We start from the raw sequence: 17936 nt of genomic DNA on the forward strand, positions 1-17936 counted from the left end.
CAAATTCACAGGTTCCAGCAAGAAACATCTAGCCAAAGCACAAGCTGCCAAGCAGATGGATATTGGATATATAGCTCAGTGGTCACATGGTTTGTTCAGTTCTTCATACCTTTGACACATATTTGTGGTTAATAATCCTATGATATCTGTTGCAGCAATTTCTAAAAGTTGTTACTTAGAAAAATTCCATTCCTTGAAGTTAGCTTAACTGCAAAGCATCATGGGACTCTTGCTCTTCCGCAAGCCTTAAATTCTTTCTTTGGTCTGTTTCAAGTGTCAACAGAAAGTAGAGTGAGTAATGGTGAATCCATCACCATTGTGGCTGATAGCGCTATCCCAGCACTGCCATCCCTTCCAGAGCAGGATAATCATCAGTATTGTAGAAAGTACCCGCCCAAATGAATAAGAGCCGATAATGTATCAGGTGCATGTGGCTGATAGTGTTTATGGGGCATGTTCTCTGCATTCATCATCCATGCAATATACTGTGGCTCTTTCCCTTTTCCCTTTCATCCAGCAATCTCCAAGCACTTCACAAACACTAGTCAGCCTTTGGCCACTTCTTTGAGGGAGGTCAGTATTCTCATCTCCATTTGCGCAGATGAGGCACAGTTAAGGGGAAGCCCAATGTCCCGCACCAAGCCAGTGACAGAGTCAGGATTAGAATCCAGCAATCCTGAGTCCCAATGCTCTGGTCCGTTGACTAGATACCACTCTGTCTAGTTTAAAAGGGCAGACTCATAAACATAGTGCCAAATCCACCCTTAATTGTAATTTGATTTGCAACAACCAACAATTGACTGCAGTAAGTTTGTCCGGTGGCATCTCTTTTTATTAGTCCTGTCTGACCTCATTGCTAGAGAGAGGCGCGACATAAAGAGCTGCTCAAACCCCAGGGGCGAACTTTGTAAAACAGTTGTTTTTTAGAAAGTTTTCTGCTCCTTCATGTGCTGTATTCCCCTCCCCCCTCATTTTGCCTTTAATCAGATATTTTCATGGAAACGTTTCTAGCCTGTGAGATTCGCTTCCTGCTGTTTATTCCTCGTGTGATTTCACAGTGCTCTGCTTGGGACCTCAGTGCTGGTTGCTGTTTAAATAGCTGTGATGGCATACAGAGAAGCTTGCTTGCAGTGACTATGCAGTGGGACTGGGTGAATATAGCTTGTTGGGAATTTTTGGAATAAACAGTTTTTCATCAGAAAAGGCTGTTGGATCACACTCCAAACTTGCCGCACAAAAGGGGATTTTATCAGATGGGTTTTCTCAGGGCCAGGATGGAATTTCTGCTCAAAAGCAGAGAGAAAGCACATGCGTGAGCAGGGACTTGCCATCATAAATCAGGCAGAGCAAGGACCTGAACTTGGTTTTCCCATTTCTCACATTAGTGCCATGACCACTGGTTCCGGGGTGGGTGGAGCGGTTCTCACTTGCTCTCCTCTTTTTCTCTCTGGTTTTTCATGACAAATTTGGAAGATCTCAGTTTCATCCCAGTGAAGAACAGGAAATGTTTAGAAATCACAAACGTTCTTGTGAGATGGAAAATCCATTTCCCACCCACCTCTACTGGTGAACTCCAGAGAGACACAGTGTTCAGCTCTGTTCTCAGATACAGCAGCATAATGCTAGAGTCAATCCATGGAAGTCCATTACATTATACATTGTCCCTGGGAAATTCAAGATGAAATTCTGCCCTTATCTCTCTGCACTTCATGAAGGCAGTGGAGTGTCTTTACACCGCTGTAATTCACAACAGGATTTGCTCCTCTGTCTTCATCCAACTTTCCCACTCTTAAAGTCTGGGGCAGTTTGCTAAAGAATCTGTAATAATGGAATTCAGATCCGGGTTTAGGTGCAGATTTCAAACTCCTTCTCTCTTCTTCTCAGATTCAGTTTGGTTCCTTTTCTGCTCATTAGTAAGAAAAAATTAAAAAGGTGAAGAGACGGGAGAGATACCCAAAAAATAAACGTGTCAGCACATCCAAACGCAACTCGCTGTTCTGGTCTGGCAGGGAGGCACCCATGGCTCTTCCAAACAAGTTGCTGTATTTAGTGATGGGATGCGGGTGACTTCCCTTTTCTATGGGTCTGATAATGGCATCTCACACTGGCATGGCATCTTTTGCAAACAGGTCTTAGGTTAGGGTGACCAGATAGCAAGTGTGAAAAATCAGGACAGGAAGTGGGGGGTAGTAGGTGCCTATATCAGAAAAAGCCCCAAATATCAGGACTGTTCCTATAAAATCGGGACATCTGGTCACCATATCTTAAGTGTTTAACAAAGGAGGATCAGGGTTATTGTCCCCATTTTACAGACAGGGAAACTGAGGCTCAGACACATGGCCTGATTTTTCCACGGGTGCTGAGCCACCCACAATCCCCCCTGCAGTGACTTGGCAAGCGGCTATACAGTGAGTTCGTAGCAGAGTCAAGGATTAGATCCCAGGCTCTCCTGGTTCCCAGTTCTGAGTTCTAATCCCTAGACAGGGATTCTGCCCCCCATGCATGCTGCCTGTGAGATAAATGAGAATTGTTTCATGCCTCCTCCACAAGCCCCATCGCCTTTTCTGAAGATTCAGCCTCCTCCAAAGCTGGATTCTTCATGCCTCAGCTCCAGCAGTCAGGCATGGAGTAATTGAGTAGCAGGCTGGGATCCAGCAAGACAGCCCAGCACGAGTCTGCAGCAGATGGCTTCTTAGCGATGAGGTTTTTCCAAGACTCTGGTCCCCCTGTGCTTTCCTTTCCTAGCAGGGCAGTGTGCACATGCTTTAAAAGTGCCTGGTGCATGCTATGGTTTGCTGGCCAGCATGTAACAGTGTCTCTGTCACTGAGAGCCACTGGGCCATCAGTGGGCACCATGGAGACACTGGCTCGCATGGCTGGTCTAATCTCCCAGCCTGACAGTTGCCAGTGTTTTCAGCTTGGTGTTATGTAGACACCGTGTTGTAATCAAATGGCTATTTAAATATGCAAATCCTGGTAGGAAAGACACAATGTAAATTGTTTGTTTTATTCTCCTCCCAGCCCCCAAGGTCATAAATTATTAATTTTTGGAAGAGGTGGTATGATCTCAGCAGCGGCATGCCTTTCACCAGCAGTGGGGTTGATTATAACTTGTGTAGGGTTTTCCTGCAGGGAGAGGGATTTGTATCATCCAGCTTCAAATCACCATACCAAAAGACTAGGAGACCTTCGAATGGAACAAGCCATGTGACCACTGAGCTATTTATCCATCCGCTTGGCAGCTTGTGCTTTGGCTAGATGTTTCTTGCTGGAACCTGTGAATCTGGCATATTATCTCAGAGGACCATATCATCTCAGAACATGGCAGATTCAGTCCTTAGTGTCTTAACATTTTAAAGGACTTCCCCACTGGGGAGGGGGTATGGTAGTCAGCATGAGTCAGTCCTCTTCTTGGATGCTGTTATAGCACGAAACTTTGGGGCTGGTTCTGCTCTCAAACCCAGGATGCATTGGGGGTAGCTCCACTGTCACCAAAGGGTGAATTTCAAACGAGTGATTGTAAGAGGCACAAGTCCCATTTCAAAAGGACGTGTGCTCTGGAGTCACTTAGAATGAGATGCTTTTGAAAATCATATCCAAAGTTTGTGTGTGTGTGTGTGTCTGTGTGTTTTAATTCACACACAATTTTGTCCCTGAGTCAGAGAAGAAAGGAAAACAGAAGGAAACATGTGTGTGACAAATGATAGTCATTTCACTTAATGCACTTCTGAAAAGAGCTCAGATACCATGGTGATGAGCAGTATAGGAACCTGACTAGAATAGAAGAGTGGCCACTGTAAATCAGATCAGATCCAGCTTCTGTCTCTAAATAAATATGCAATATTTACCAATCATACTCCTAAAAACTATTCGCTCCCCTGTTTTGGCAGATGTAATATTGAATTTGGGGTTGTGGGAAAATGGGAAGTCATAGATGGTCAATAATTTTAAATGGCTTAGTATTATAACTCATGTTCCCAAAGTTACTGTATAGACATAAAGACCCTGATTCCTCTCTCACACCAGTACAAATCAGGAGTAACTTCACTGAAGTCAATGGACTTATACTAGTATAAATCAGATCAGAATCAGAATCCATGGGCAAAATTTTCTCACAGCCTTAGCATCCACAATCCGGATCAGATTTCCGAAGAGCTCAGCTCCCATTCAAGCATTTAATGGTCAGAGTTTCAAAAGAACTCAACTCACACTGAGTGCATGTTGCATGCTGAGCACTTTTGGACATCCAGCTCCAAGTGTCTGTGTATAGGGCAGGCCTAAAAGTAATAGTGGAGTGCCTGTTTGTTTGATTTTGTTTTTCCGTTGTCCAGGGTGTATTATTGCTCTTCTCTGATTCAGTAGGAGACATATGGTGAAAGACCATTTCTTTCTGAATCTCTTTTCTTTTCCCCAAGGTTCAGTAGAGTCATAAAGTCAATGGAATGACACAAATTATATCAGCTGAGGATCTGGAAAGGTTTTCTTTATTATTTGTCATTGTTATTGTGGAAGCACTCAGAGACCAGGGTCCAACTGCGCCATAGCACTGTACATACAAAGATCGATGTCCCTGCCCCAAAGATGTTGCATTCTAAGCTTAAGACAAAAGGCAACATCTGAATCCAACAGCCAGATGGGAAGCGAGCAAAGTAAGAGTGAGACAATTGTGATCAGCCTGTGAAGTTCCCGTTTCACCATGCCAGCTTCCCAGTTCTTCCACATTTCCTAGCTGGAAGTCTCACGATTTCTCATAGCGTGTGGAAGTAATGTTGCACTGAGATGTAGAAAGCTCCTCGGCTTTAACTCGTGCTCCCTCGTGTTGGTGATGAGCGTTCCTTGCCTTATCTCCAGTATGCAAACACGGATTCTGCATTTCGTGTCTAGCCTGCCCGTGCTTTTGCACATTCAGCTGTAGTGACATAACCTGTCATCTGCCTGTCCTTTTTTCAGATCCGAGCAGATGGCCCACCCCATGGTGGAATTCAGTATGAAATGGTCCCAGTTTTCAAGGACGGGAGCCCGATCCTTCGAGACATGGCCTTCTCCATCGACCAGAAGTATCTGTATGTCATGTCGGAAAGACAGGTAAGCAGTGCTCTTCTACACTTCCATGGCTGCAGCTTTACTCCTGTGCACTGTACCTGAGCACAGTTCAGGGGTCAGTACAGGTAGGTACAGTGCCAAAGGAGGCTTAATTGACCAGAGACAGCCATCTGTGCATGAGGGGTGAAAGAACTTCCCTCCACGCTAGCAAGCTATTGTCTGTAAGAAATGGAGATTGGGTTGAGTTGCCATCAGTGAAATATGGTTTGGGGATTTGGATCTTGGTCTACTAGGAAAATATGTCCCAAGCACAAGCCTCGCTCATTCATTCCCCTCAGCAAGTTTGGCAGGAGGCTGATTTTGCATAGCTTTGTTGGAATGCCTGTTATGATTTTTTGTTTTGTTTTCTGGATTGAGTGAGATTTTTTTTAAAATGCTTATGAACACAAGTGATTGTTGCAAACAGGGGTGGAGCCAGGACATGCTACAGGTATATGCTGTGCAAGCAAGGTCTTCCAATGCAACTAAGTGTTCAGGCACTGGACTGACATTCAGGAGAACTGCTGTCTATTCCTGGCTCTGCCACAGGCTTCCTGTGTGATCATGGGCAAGTCACTTAGTCTTTACCTCAGTTCCCTATCTCTAAAATAGGGATACTTTCCTATCTTACGGGGGTGTTGTGAGGATATATCTATTAATGGTTATTTCTTATACGATGGGGTCATCTAAGTACTTAGTTAGATACACATACAGTCCTTTATCTACACTCTTAGAGCTCTGCTAATGCACTTTAGTCCTAACTTGCATCTTCCCAGGCCCTCAGCTCCGTCAGTGCTCCTCAGTCCTGACCTACCATACCCCCTGGAACAGAAAAAGCTTGTTGTGATAAATGAGGCAGAATTTCTTGGAGACTGTTTCACACCACAGAAGACTAGCCTGACAAAGTTAAAACTCATCTCACTTGTGAGCCCAGATCAGAGGTCAGGCTATTAACTCACTCCAAACCAAAGTGAGATTTCAAGTAGAAATACAGAGAGAGAAAGTCAGCGCCTGAGTCATTGCCTCCTGGCTGTGTCAGCTCCTCTAAGATTCACCAATATTTACTGTCTGCAGGGCCTTTCCTCTGAACCTGTTTACGAGCATGATAAACTGCCCCTCTGAAAAGAGGGACCAGACTGTACAAAGCAAGACTAAAATGATTACGACGGAAATTTATGGCCTGCAGTCCACTGGAGTCTGTTGCTTAAGGGAGCCAACACAGTGTTAATAATACAGGACCTCAACTGTAACAGAGCTGTGCGAGCCATTCCTCTCTGAGATGAGGAAACACAAGCAGTCCCAACTGCTAAGCCAGGCTCTTGGGTTCACTGACTCCGTGAAGCATTTTAGTGGCCATCACTCACAACGATATAATACAGATTAATAGAGCTGGTGCTTTGTGAGTGGGGGAGAGTGGGAGGTTACATCTGAAGAGGTCCAGATGTCAATGGATTTTTCCATGTTGAGTTAACTCCATCGTCGCTGCAAGGCACAATACTGAATGTGGAGCTTGCTGCACCTGTTAGCACAGAAATGCGCTGCCGCCCCCACCCCATCCACCCTGCTTGAAAAGGTGGTAACGAAAGACTCATTACCCTAAGTCGGGTTGGGAGCTTGTCTCAGATTTATGACATGGGGTGTGTTCTTGTTTTAATATTGCAGCGCACCCGAAGGCCCTAATCTCATTTCTGTGGTGAATGGGAAGTCAGTTTGAGTCTCGTACCGTTAGAATAGGAGATGTCCACGGCTTCTGCAACGAGAAGGAAGGGCACCTGCATTTCCTTCGCAGCTGAATTCCTTCTGACCTCCTCAGCCGCCTCCTGGAATTATTCAGAGCCTTACATCTGAATGGCACCGCTAGAAGGTGGCTGTACTAGGGATCACAATCACATCCTTATCACTTGGGACCACAGCAACTTAGAAGAGTCAGGTTACTTGTCAGAATGTGTTTTTTTCAAACCCATGGCTGCAGCCCGCCATGTTGTAGTGTGCCTGTGAAATTCCCCAACAAGAATGAGAGTGGGAGGTATTACAAAAGGTCTTGAGGTTTTAAATCAACACTGTAACAAATGTATAATCACCTATGTGCTTTGTGCTATTCTACACCATGCTACACATCATGGCCACTAAGAGCGCCTCAGTGATAGAACCCAGATCCTCCTACAGTAAAAACACAGGCCACTTCCACTTCAATTAAAGGTGAATCTCCACGAGCTGTTTGCATTATAGAGCCCATGATACATATGTGAGCCATTCCATGTCCATCCACTAGAAGGCAGTGACACAACAGGCAGTGTTGCTTAGTAGACAGAGCATTGGACTGGGATTCAAAAGACCTGGGTTCTGTTCCTGGCTCTGCCACTGGGCTGCTGAGTGACTCTGGATAAGTTGATTTCTCTCTGTGTGCCTCATTTTCCCCATCTGTAAAATGGGGATAATGTTACTGACCTCCTTTGTAAAGTGTTTTAAGATCTACAGATGAAAAGTGTTGTATAACTGCTAGGTAGTAGTATTATAGTCACACTAGCTAGTTCATTGTCATTTGCAAAAGATCATCTGTGAACCAGGTCAGAGCAAAGAAGGAGGCGGGAGGAAAATATACTCTCTAGCTCGAAAGTTATTTAATGCCAGAGAATAAATGGTTTATAGAAGGAGCAGGGAATTTTTCTCCCTAAAAAGAACATCCCTGTAGTTAATTAAGTCATCTAATTATAGCAACTTAGTAATAGAAACTACTATAAATAGCTACAAATTTAGGACTTCTTCCCAGAATGCACTAGGCCACTGGATTAGCCAATTTATTCCGTTTATTTTATTTGGCACTGAGTCCACGATGCTACGCCCAGGCAGAGAAACTAAATATTGCAAGGAGCTGTGTGACTTTTCTAAAATTGAATGCCCCAATTTGAAACATGGATGCTGCGATCGTTTTCCTGGGGCCACATCATCTCTCACGCACACCCATAGACAGGAGAAAAAACAACTTGAGTTTGAAATAGGTTTCCAAGGGAAATCCAGCATGGATGCCTCCAACTCATCTCTTATGAGGTGAGAGGGCCTAAATATTCATCAAAGTTTCTAATTTGCTTAATTGTGAAGCAAAATAATGTGGAGAGAATTAGTAAATAATGAAACATACCTGGAGCGTAAATTCCATTATGAGCTGTAGATGTATGTGCATTGCACTGGCAATGGCTATTATGTGTCTCCCATGTTAGTAATCCAGTAATGATAGAGGCCTGCTGCGTTCCCGGTTACTTACCTGACTTAGGCCCAAATCCCCAAAAGTATTTAGTCTCCTAATTTACACTGGGGGAGAGGGGGAGCCCTTACTCCCGTAGCCCAAGTGGTAAAGGTTCGTGATTTGGTATTAGAGATCATAGGACATCATTCTATATGGAATTCTCCAGCAGTCTTTCTCCTTACGACCCTGCATCCCTATATCCTGGTGATGTGATAGTTCAGCAAAATATGCTGGGTAATTTTTTTTTCCTTGAATCCTGTGCAGAAAAGGTGCCCAGTGATTTAAAAGGGGTCAGTACTGAGAAAAGCAGAAAGGCCCATCAATTGCCAAAGCTGTGAGGCTGTAAATAGTGGGAAATGCCTTTAAAAGAACTGAAAACGCATAATAAAAATGTCTTTAAAGGTCTTGAGTCCCAGAGGAAAACACTGTGAAATTTCTACCCAAGTTAAAGGGACATGGACAGGTAGTTTAACCTTGAAGTAGAGCTGCCAGAAATTATTTATTTATTCTGGTGGGGAAGGTCATCCAGATTCTGTGATACATGTTACTCTTTCCCCTTTTAAACAGATATTTAGCATCTCTCTGTAACCAACTTTTTAAACCCCACCATTTTTGTAGGGTCCACCAAAACACATGCACTCTCCTGCTTGTTTAGCTGTTCTTTGAGTTGTGTGTCTTCACCAACACCACTGATGATACTCGTGCAAACTAGGAGTGAGATAAAAGAATCTGTGTTGGGTTAGTATTACACAGAATCAAGAAGCCATATCAAAGTGGGGATGTTTTCCAACAAAAAGCTCATCTTCTTGCACATTTAAAGGTGGCTGGTATCAGGTTTACGCTTAAATGAATTGGAAAGAACAGGTATCTAATCCGAGAGCCTGGAGTGCCATAGGATGTATGGTGGTTCCACCTTCACAACGGCTTTTGTCTCATTGCCCCACCCCCACACTTCCCAGTGGTGGCAGTTCACTCTAACTTAGCTACAGTCCACATGTGCACCTTTCATGTTCTGTCACCAGCTTTTTCCAGTGCAGACTATTTGATTTCTCTCACGTCTTTTAACAGTAAAGGAGCAGCACCAACGACTCCACAGCCCAGTTTAAAGGCACGCAAGGAAAGAGAAACTCCATTTTGAGGGCTGTCTTCAGGGTACTGTCAAATGTATGCTTTAGAAATTATTATTAGGTTGTGTTACGTGGGGTGCAGCCTTCGTCCTCTGTACACTTTGCCCTAAATAGCTCTTAGGTTATAAGAGAAGTGTGTCTATAGCAGAAATTCAATCCCCCAAAAGTTCAGCACCGTTCCACCAAGCAATGTTTCCGCTAACAGGCTGCACAGGACTTAAACAGCAGGAGGAGGCAAACTGTATTAGCAGAGCTCCGTCGGGAGCCAGTGCTGGAGTAACTCCAATGGTTGCGGATCAGGACTGAGATGCATGGCACATATGCAATGTCCAAAGGCTGGAATAGCAGGAGGTGCTGTAGGTTAGGGTTGAGATGCATTGGCAGAATTACGTGGTGTTTCAGGACTGGAATAGCAGGAGGTGTTGCAGATCAAGACTAAGATGCATTGGCACATCTGTGGTGAGGGAATGCCAGTTTTAGCTCTGTGCCCAGCATAAACTGCCTCTCATTTTTTACAGGCACCTAAATTCAATTAGCAGGTTTTTTTTAATGAAATAAAATTCTGAATTTGAGGTCCTTGCTGTTGCTGGCCCTTCCCTCTGCTTCACTGACTCCTGCTGAAATAAACGAGGCAGAAGGATGCACCTTGTACATTCAGCAGCATATGTGGACGTGTTCCACCTTGGATGTGTCTGCAATGATTAAGCCGCAGTTGAGGGGTCAATGACACTGGGAGAGCAGAGCAGTCATAAATGTCTGGGATCTGCCACGAGCCTCTGAATTAAAGACTTTTCTTTCGAGTGGTAAATCTATCATAAACCCAACACCGACAGTGTCTGCATGTGTAAGGAAGGCTCCGAGGTTTCCTCCTCTTCGGACAGGATCTGACTGCGGTTTGCTGGGAACACCCTTAAAGTGATAGTTATAGTTAGTAAAGAGGCTTTATAAAAACGCAGCCCTGGAGCCTTAATTGTCCACCTGTCATGAAGGGAATCACCTTTTTATAAACGAAACTCAGAGCTTTTCAATTAAATTTACCCTGCAGGGCAGGAGAAATTTTATGACTGCAAGGTTGTAACCCCTTCTTACTCAATATGTCTGCTTTCTGTCCACCTTTGAGTCAAAGCTGCACTTTTATAAACAGCAACTTTGATTGTGCCCACCACTTACATCTGTGTAAATCATGAGCAACTATTGAAATGAATGGACGTAGACTGGTGTGAAACTGATGTAAGCATCGGGATAACCAGGCCCACAGATGCTCTGCTTCCTGTTCGTCATGCAGAGCTAATATTATTATTTCTATTACAGTAGCAAATAGATCCCTGACCAAGAGTGTGCTGGGTGCTGTACAAACACAGAGCAAAAGACAACCCCTGGTCCAAGAAGCTTACAGTCTAGTGAGATGAGGCTTGATGAGATATTTTATAAAGGGCTGAGCACAATACTGCAGTTGGTTGTAGAGGATAATCCTGAACTAGTCAGGGGAAATGGGGCTTACTAGGTCTTTTCTCTTTCTAATTTATATAAAAGCTGTCAGCTAAATTCTGACTGCAGAAACTTTGTAATTAGTGACCCAGGCTTCCTTTGTGACCTTCAGCAAGTCACTTAGCCTCTCTGTGCCTCAGTTTCACATCTGCACAAAGGGGATAATAGCACTGCCCTGACACAGAGGTGGTGTGAGGATAAATGTATTAAAGATTGTGAAGCGCTTTCAGATCTACTGATGAAAAAGTGCTCGACAAGAACTAGGCGGTGGTGGCGGTGGTATTATTACTGTTATTAATTATTATTTATTAGTGATAGTTTGCCAGACACTACGTATAGTGTGCAACAGCAGCAGTTAGAAGGATCTTGACCTGTAAACAGAGAAAGATGAACAAGTCATAGCAAGTAATTTCTTTGGATTTCACCTCCTTCTTCCTGTCTGTGAACAGATTGTGCTTTTTCCTCCAGTTTATTTGTGCTTTGTTATTTTCTGAACAGTTTCTTTGAATAACTCTTGATTTGTAGCTTGTTCGTATTTTGATTGGATGCGTAGGTCACTTGATATATGTTTCTCTTCCCTGATTGGAGGAGTATAACTTTTAGAATGAGATTTCTAGGAAGAACACTTGCCTTTCCAAATCCAAAATTTATCTCCCGTAAACATTCTTCAGTATCCATGTAAACTTTGTTGCCTTCATGAACATTCCTGCCAGCAAACTCATCCTTGGTTGGTTGGTTAGTTAGTTTGGAAGTTCTTTGGGGCAAGGACCTGGAGCTCCTAGGCACTACCATAATAGAAATAAAAATCATCCATTCGAGAGAGGATAAAATCCATGAATGACTGTGAGGCTCAGATATTCAGTGACAAGAGTCATGGAAATGCCATAGATGGAGATACACTGCCCTTTTCACATCTGGAAGTGCAAGTGGGTGTAAAACTCCATTAGGGCTTCTTGGCACCACCTGAGCAGAGTAAAGGGACTTTCATGTAAATGAGAGTCCGGCCTCTGTGGTTCCCAAATCCTGCATCATGCCCTTTCATCCTTACCTGATTGGGAATCGCTGGTGGGTATCCCATTTTTACCTTTAGAAATAATTTTAAAGGGGTGGGGGGGGGGCAACAGAGCACATGAGTGATTTCTCATGGCTTATGTGACATTTTTATACTAGTCTGATGTAGTTCAGAGACCCTTATGCAGAATATTATGAGCAGAGCTGCACTCCCTCCCGTCATTTGGTGGGAGGTGGAAAAGATTAATGCCAGCCCCTATAGATTCCCCTCACGTCCCAACAAGAAGGGCAAGGCAGTCAAAGAAGAGAACGGACTGAGCCCCTGCCTGCCCATATAAATGATGGGCCTTCTCCCTCAGAGCCAGTGGGAGGCAGGTGAACTCTGCCATGGAAGAGCCAGGGAGGTGGAGAGATTGATTCTTGAAGGTTATTTGAATGAAAGGGGTGGAGAGAGCTGTTTTATGTGCCAACAGAGATTTCCTCTCAACCTCGTCTGAAGCTGTAATGGGTTACAATATGCACATGCCAGGTAGGTTTGACCGGTAGCAGTTAATTAACATCTGCTCTAGGGGGCTTGTCTCAGGTCTCTTGTTCCACAATAGGCAGCTGTAAAAGGAAGGAGATTAGGGAGTAGGTGGTTTTCTAATCAGTACCCAGGTTTATTCTAATTTCTGTTCCTTTATAGTTTGCGGCCACTTGCTTATATATTCCTTGCACGCTCTCTCTCTCTCTCTCTCTCTCTCTCTTGTCTGCCTGTCTCAATGAGTGAAGTCCAGATATTTACCTTCAGTTACCTTAATCAAGGTGCATGCAAAAGGCAGCACACTGGGCATGGAACTAGAAGACAAGAACTCCCAGATTTTATTCTCATCTCTGCCACTGTGCATGTTATTGGGCCAAACACTTGCCCTTTCTTTGCCTCAATTTCCCCATCCACAAACTGTGGAAAGTACTAGCTTACCAGGGTGCTCCAAGGATTAGTTAGTTTGCAGACCACTTTAATGCCAGAAGGCACCATAGAAATACAAAAGCTGCCATTAGTCACAACACAAAGCTGGAGTTCTGTCACTGAGCCACACTGAGAGATGGACCAGTGCACTCATGGGGTGTATATATGTACATACATGTGTGTGTGTGAATTTGGGGTTAAAGGGCAAGTGAGCTAACCCCCTCTGCCATCCAGCCTCCTCCCTACCATTATAATGCTTTACAGATCAGTTGCAATAGAATGGGGGGAGGGGATTGCAAACTCTCATAAGCAAGGTTACATCAGGCAATTGCTTACTGCCCTGTTTATTTGCAGAATAGGAATAAAACATAGTGCAACTGCACGATGGCCCATTAGGGCTTTATGTGAAGAAACGGTCTGTGTCTCTTCTGTTAGCTGTGAAATATTTGCCTAGCAAATATCCCATGTCAGGAGCTGCAGACCGGCAGGAGTCTCTGGGAATAATTTGTGGTATAACTCTCCATCCTGTAACTCCAAGACATATAGATCCTGTGATAAGCTCTTTGCTTTGAACTGAGTGGAGGGGGAGGAGGGCAGAAGATGCCTAGATGATTTAAAAGGGTTTGGAATTGGAGCGGGGACTGAGAAAAACAAGGACGTAACATCAATCCTGGACAGAGAGGCCATAAATACTGCGGGTGTCCTGAAGAAAACTGAGAAAACGCAATAAAAATGCACAAGATTAATAAAAAATCTGGAGTCATAAAGGGGGGGACAACAAACTGATTAAAATTTTAACTCTATTATCTGTTTGCTGAACAGCTAGTTCACTGGGCATAATCTTAGCAATGTTCAGTCCAGTAAAGCAGGGAGACTGGCCTGGTTGGATTCAGGTGCACGCACTCAGAATCCAATTTACCTAAAGATTCACTGTTCCTCTCAAATTGAACCAAGCATCCAGTTTGCAAAGCTGCAGTTTCTGTGCTCGTAAATGCTGGGTAAGGTAGGACTTATCACGTCTCATGTGCAGCTTGTCCACCTTAGACGGTTGGTTACAAACCCAAAATTCCCCACAAGTTTGCCAAAAAGTCTGCAAGACAGGAGTGGACGCTTCTCTTTCTTGCTAGGGTAGGAGTGGCCCCAAATTGCTGGATAGGTTTGGGGGTCACACAGCCTTTCTGGATAGATATGGGCCAATTCTTGGTTCAGAGTGTAATCTGTGCCAAAACTCTCTGGGTTTTGATCTAATGCCAATATTTTTCCCTACATGAAATTTCATCAAAATCAATATGGTTTTGCAAAAAAATTCCAAACGGCATTTCCTGACAGAAAACTGTTATGATGGAAAACTTTCCGACCAGCTATAGAAAGGAGTGTTCATGAACACAGCTACAGGTGAGATACTAGAGTGTTTTGGATGAACCTCCTGTGGACCACACCCACCATATTTTGCATCGCTCTATTCTTCAGGAGAAATACACAGTTTTAATGACAGAGTGAGATTTTCAAATGTGATTTAGGAGCACACGTCCCATTGAAAATCACTGGGCATTGAGCTCCTAAGTCATTAAAGTGCTTGTGAAAAATCTTACCCCAAATGCAAAGTAATGCTCTCCCTTGTGCTTAAAGCAAACTACTAATGAAGTTGAATACCCTTTTTTCTTCTACAAGGAATAACTTGTAGTTAAAAAGCCTGTTGAAGTAGCCAGCTAGGCTTCCCATGGTACCATTACGCCGTCCCACTTCACGTCCAGCCTTCCAGTTGGGTAGTAAATCCTGACCCATCTAAGGCCAAGTTGCGCTGGGCTGACAATTCACTGTGAGAGTAAGTGGAGTCAGGGCATCTAACCTCTTGAACTCTTGCCATCTTTTTCACACATTAGCAGAAACATCCCCACAAAACATTTAGATTCTTCTCGCCCTCCAAATATTGTTGGTGTTGAGTTAAAGATTGGAGTGGGTCAGAAAATGTGAAAATAAATGCGTCTAACATTTTGAAGTTGTTTCCATTTTGCAGGTTTCTCAGCATACCCATTATTCAATTTTTTTCACAAAATTTTTATTCCAATTTATCAACATTTGTGTTTAAAAAAACTCAAAACCTTCAGGAAAAAAAGCATTTGGATGGTAGAAGTCATGAATCCTTTTCATGAAAAATGAATCTTTTGGGTAAAAAAACAAACAACTTCCAGAAAGTGCTTCATTTTCTAAAAAGGCCATTTTTTTGACCAACTCTGTTAAACATGAGTAGGGCAGTGATTCTTAGATTGATCTATGGATAGCTGGTTGGTCACACGATGCTGTTTCCTCCTTATTTCCACATTAAGATGTCTAAAAATACTTCCCTATTTTTTAATTTTCTACATAAATAACTGCTGAAGTTGCCTTAAGGGTGCTACACAGTCATGAATGGGAGGACAAGTGGGAGCAGGTGAGCAGGAGGTGCTGCTGGGTAAGAGGAATGCAGAAATGGAAATGGAAAAGGACAGATCTCCATAAAAGTCTCTCTAGTAGAGTGTGGTCTGCAGGATGAAAAGGATGGAGACTCCTTGACTTAGGGGCGTGGCTCAGAGAGATGCTTTCAACAGCACATTATTGGTGTGTTCCCCAATGACCTGGTCACGTTAGACTACCTTCAGCCTAAATATCCAGCTTGTTTTTGTTTTCTGTAGACAATTAGAGGTAATTAAAAAATCAAATTAAAATTAATCGGTCATTAAGAAAAACGACCTCGCAAGCAGGATATGTTAACTAGCATTAATTGATCTTTTAAAAAAAAAACAGGCAGGTGGGACAACATATTGTCTCGTTTTTCTTCCCTGCAGACAGTTAATATGCAGAGCAGTGGTTCTTAATTTGTCCTTGTCTGGGTCAATTTCATGGTATTTCTAAGGCTCCGATCCTGCATGGACTTATGCACATGAGGAGTGTCATTGCTTTCACTGGTGCAAAGTTCAGTGTGTAAGTCTTTGCGGGATCAGTCTCTTATATGATGAGCTTTCATAGAACAGAAAGAGGGTTAAAAATCATCCATCCCAGCATCAACATTCAACTTCAGATAGTCAGCAAGTTTATCTAAATGTGGCATATTCTAAGCATTGTTCACACGGTTCTTCCTTTTATGCATTCCCTACATTTGCTCTCAGGGTTTGATTTTTTTTCTTTTCTTTTTGTGTGTCTATTTTTCCCCTGCCAGGCACAGCCACAGGGCCCCCAGCATGCACTCGCCTCTGCGTTTGCTTCCCTTTCCAATTTCTCCTGCTCCCCAGACCTATTGTTTAATTTTCAGACAGGCAGCCACAGCCCTGAAGTACTTCCAGAGCTCCCTCGCTATACACATGCTTACACATATACATACACATGTTCACAAAGCACTAATGCACAAGAATTTGGCAAGGGGGATAGACGACAGTTTCTTCATAGTGGGGAAAGGTTTAAAATCACTCTCGATGAGTTGTTCCCCATTACTAGCCTGTGTCATGCCCACGATTGGTCTACTTGCTGGCAGTGCTTTGGTCTCTCTCTTTCTGTGCCAGAATGAGAACAAGGAAATTTAATCCAATGTTATACATTTCAACTCAAACTGCCACTGCTGCTTTACTAATCTAGCTGCTTTTGATTGCAGATGGCAGGTCTCCTATTATCCAGGCTTGGTAAATATTGAATTTGCCTTGCGCCTTGGTTTCCGTACGTGTGTGTTGCTTCACAGGTGCAGAACTGAAGACTGACCAACATGCAAAACATTAGCCTCCAGGGCTTGTTTTTTAAAAGCAAATTGTGGATGCAAATACACTTTTCTCCATTTAAGATGCTCATATCCAGAGGCATGCGTGCGGGGTACTGGGAACCCTACCGATGTATCAGTCCATCTCTTTCCATGTAACTCAAATGGCTTTAAATGTATACAAGGAACCTTTCTTTTTTTTTTATCAGCATGGGAATCTGTTCCTTGCCTACCCCAAGCCCAGGATGTTACAAAAAAGCTCTTCATACATTATCTGCTTAGTCCAGCGATTGGAACAGAGGACGGGGAGTCACAGGACTCCTGGGTTCTATTTCCGGCTCTGCCATTGACTTCCTGTGTGACCCCGGGCAGCTTGCAGCCTCTCTCTGCCTCAGTTTCTCCCTCTGTAAAAGGGATATGTTGTCGCCCTGACATTTTAATGAATATGCTTTTGCTGTTCAGTGTTTTGCTTGTTCCAATGGGAAGTAACTCTGTTTCGTGGGTAGGCAGTGTTGTAGCCATGTTGGTCCCAGGATTTTAGGGAGAGGAAATATTACCTCACCTACCTCGTTTCTGTTTTGTGGGTGAACTCTGTGCGCACACAAGTGATGGCACCAGGGCTCTTGCCATCTCCTCCCACCCAGCTCTGCCCTGCACTGCTGTTGCAACCATGGCCTACTCTCTTGCAATATGAATGGACTTGGCAGACACCACCCAGCTTGTTCTCACATGTGACCCGAGCTAAGATTTATACTTGGGTCTGCAGAGGTGAAAGGGCTAGCAGCATGGTAACTCCCTGCACCACCCAGCCTGCCTCTTGTCCTCCTAAACCTCCAATCCAGGATTAACAAGCTAAAGTGACAAGTTGGGGCTGGTGCCTCCACTGTCTGAATGAAGCTGCAAAGAATCCTTTCCACTACTGGCTTCTGATGGGTTCTACACACCTTGGGGAAATCCTGGTCCCATTGAAGTCAGTAGCAAAACTGCCATTCACTTCAGTGCGGCCAGGGTTTTACCCCAAATGTAATCATTCAGATAACATAGAACCTTGGACCACAATTTTGAAAAGTGGGTAGTGGTTCTGGGTCTCGGACTTGAGACACCTTTATGGTGTCTGAAGTCGGGCTCCACAAAAGGAGACCACTAAAATCACTATGTGATTCTGAAAAATCTCAGCCTTGGTATTCAGAAAGTGGTGGGAGGCTCTTGGGACCCCCTGGTTCCAGTTTGAAGGCAGGCAGTCAGACAAGTCTCTGTCAGGGTTTCACCCTGTAATAAGAATAATGAGAGAGGAAATCGTATTCCCTAGTT

At 43.8% G+C, this 17936-nt stretch overlaps 1 protein-coding gene across 2 annotated transcripts in view; it reads left to right on the top strand.

Annotated features, from left to right (window-relative positions):
- The window catches only part of PLXNA2 (plexin A2), a 312031-nt gene that overhangs the window by 139254 nt on the left and 154841 nt on the right, over positions 1-17936 (top strand). For both annotated transcript variants that reach the window (XM_074936273.1, XM_074936274.1), the window contains exon 4: positions 4951-5085. In XM_074936273.1, coding sequence (XP_074792374.1) covers positions 4951-5085 — 135 coding nt within the window. The remainder of the gene's footprint in view (positions 1-4950; positions 5086-17936) is intronic.

The sequence above is a fragment of the Natator depressus genome, chromosome 21 (assembly GCF_965152275.1).
Source record: "Natator depressus isolate rNatDep1 chromosome 21, rNatDep2.hap1, whole genome shotgun sequence".
Taxonomy (NCBI): domain Eukaryota; kingdom Metazoa; phylum Chordata; order Testudines; family Cheloniidae; genus Natator; species Natator depressus.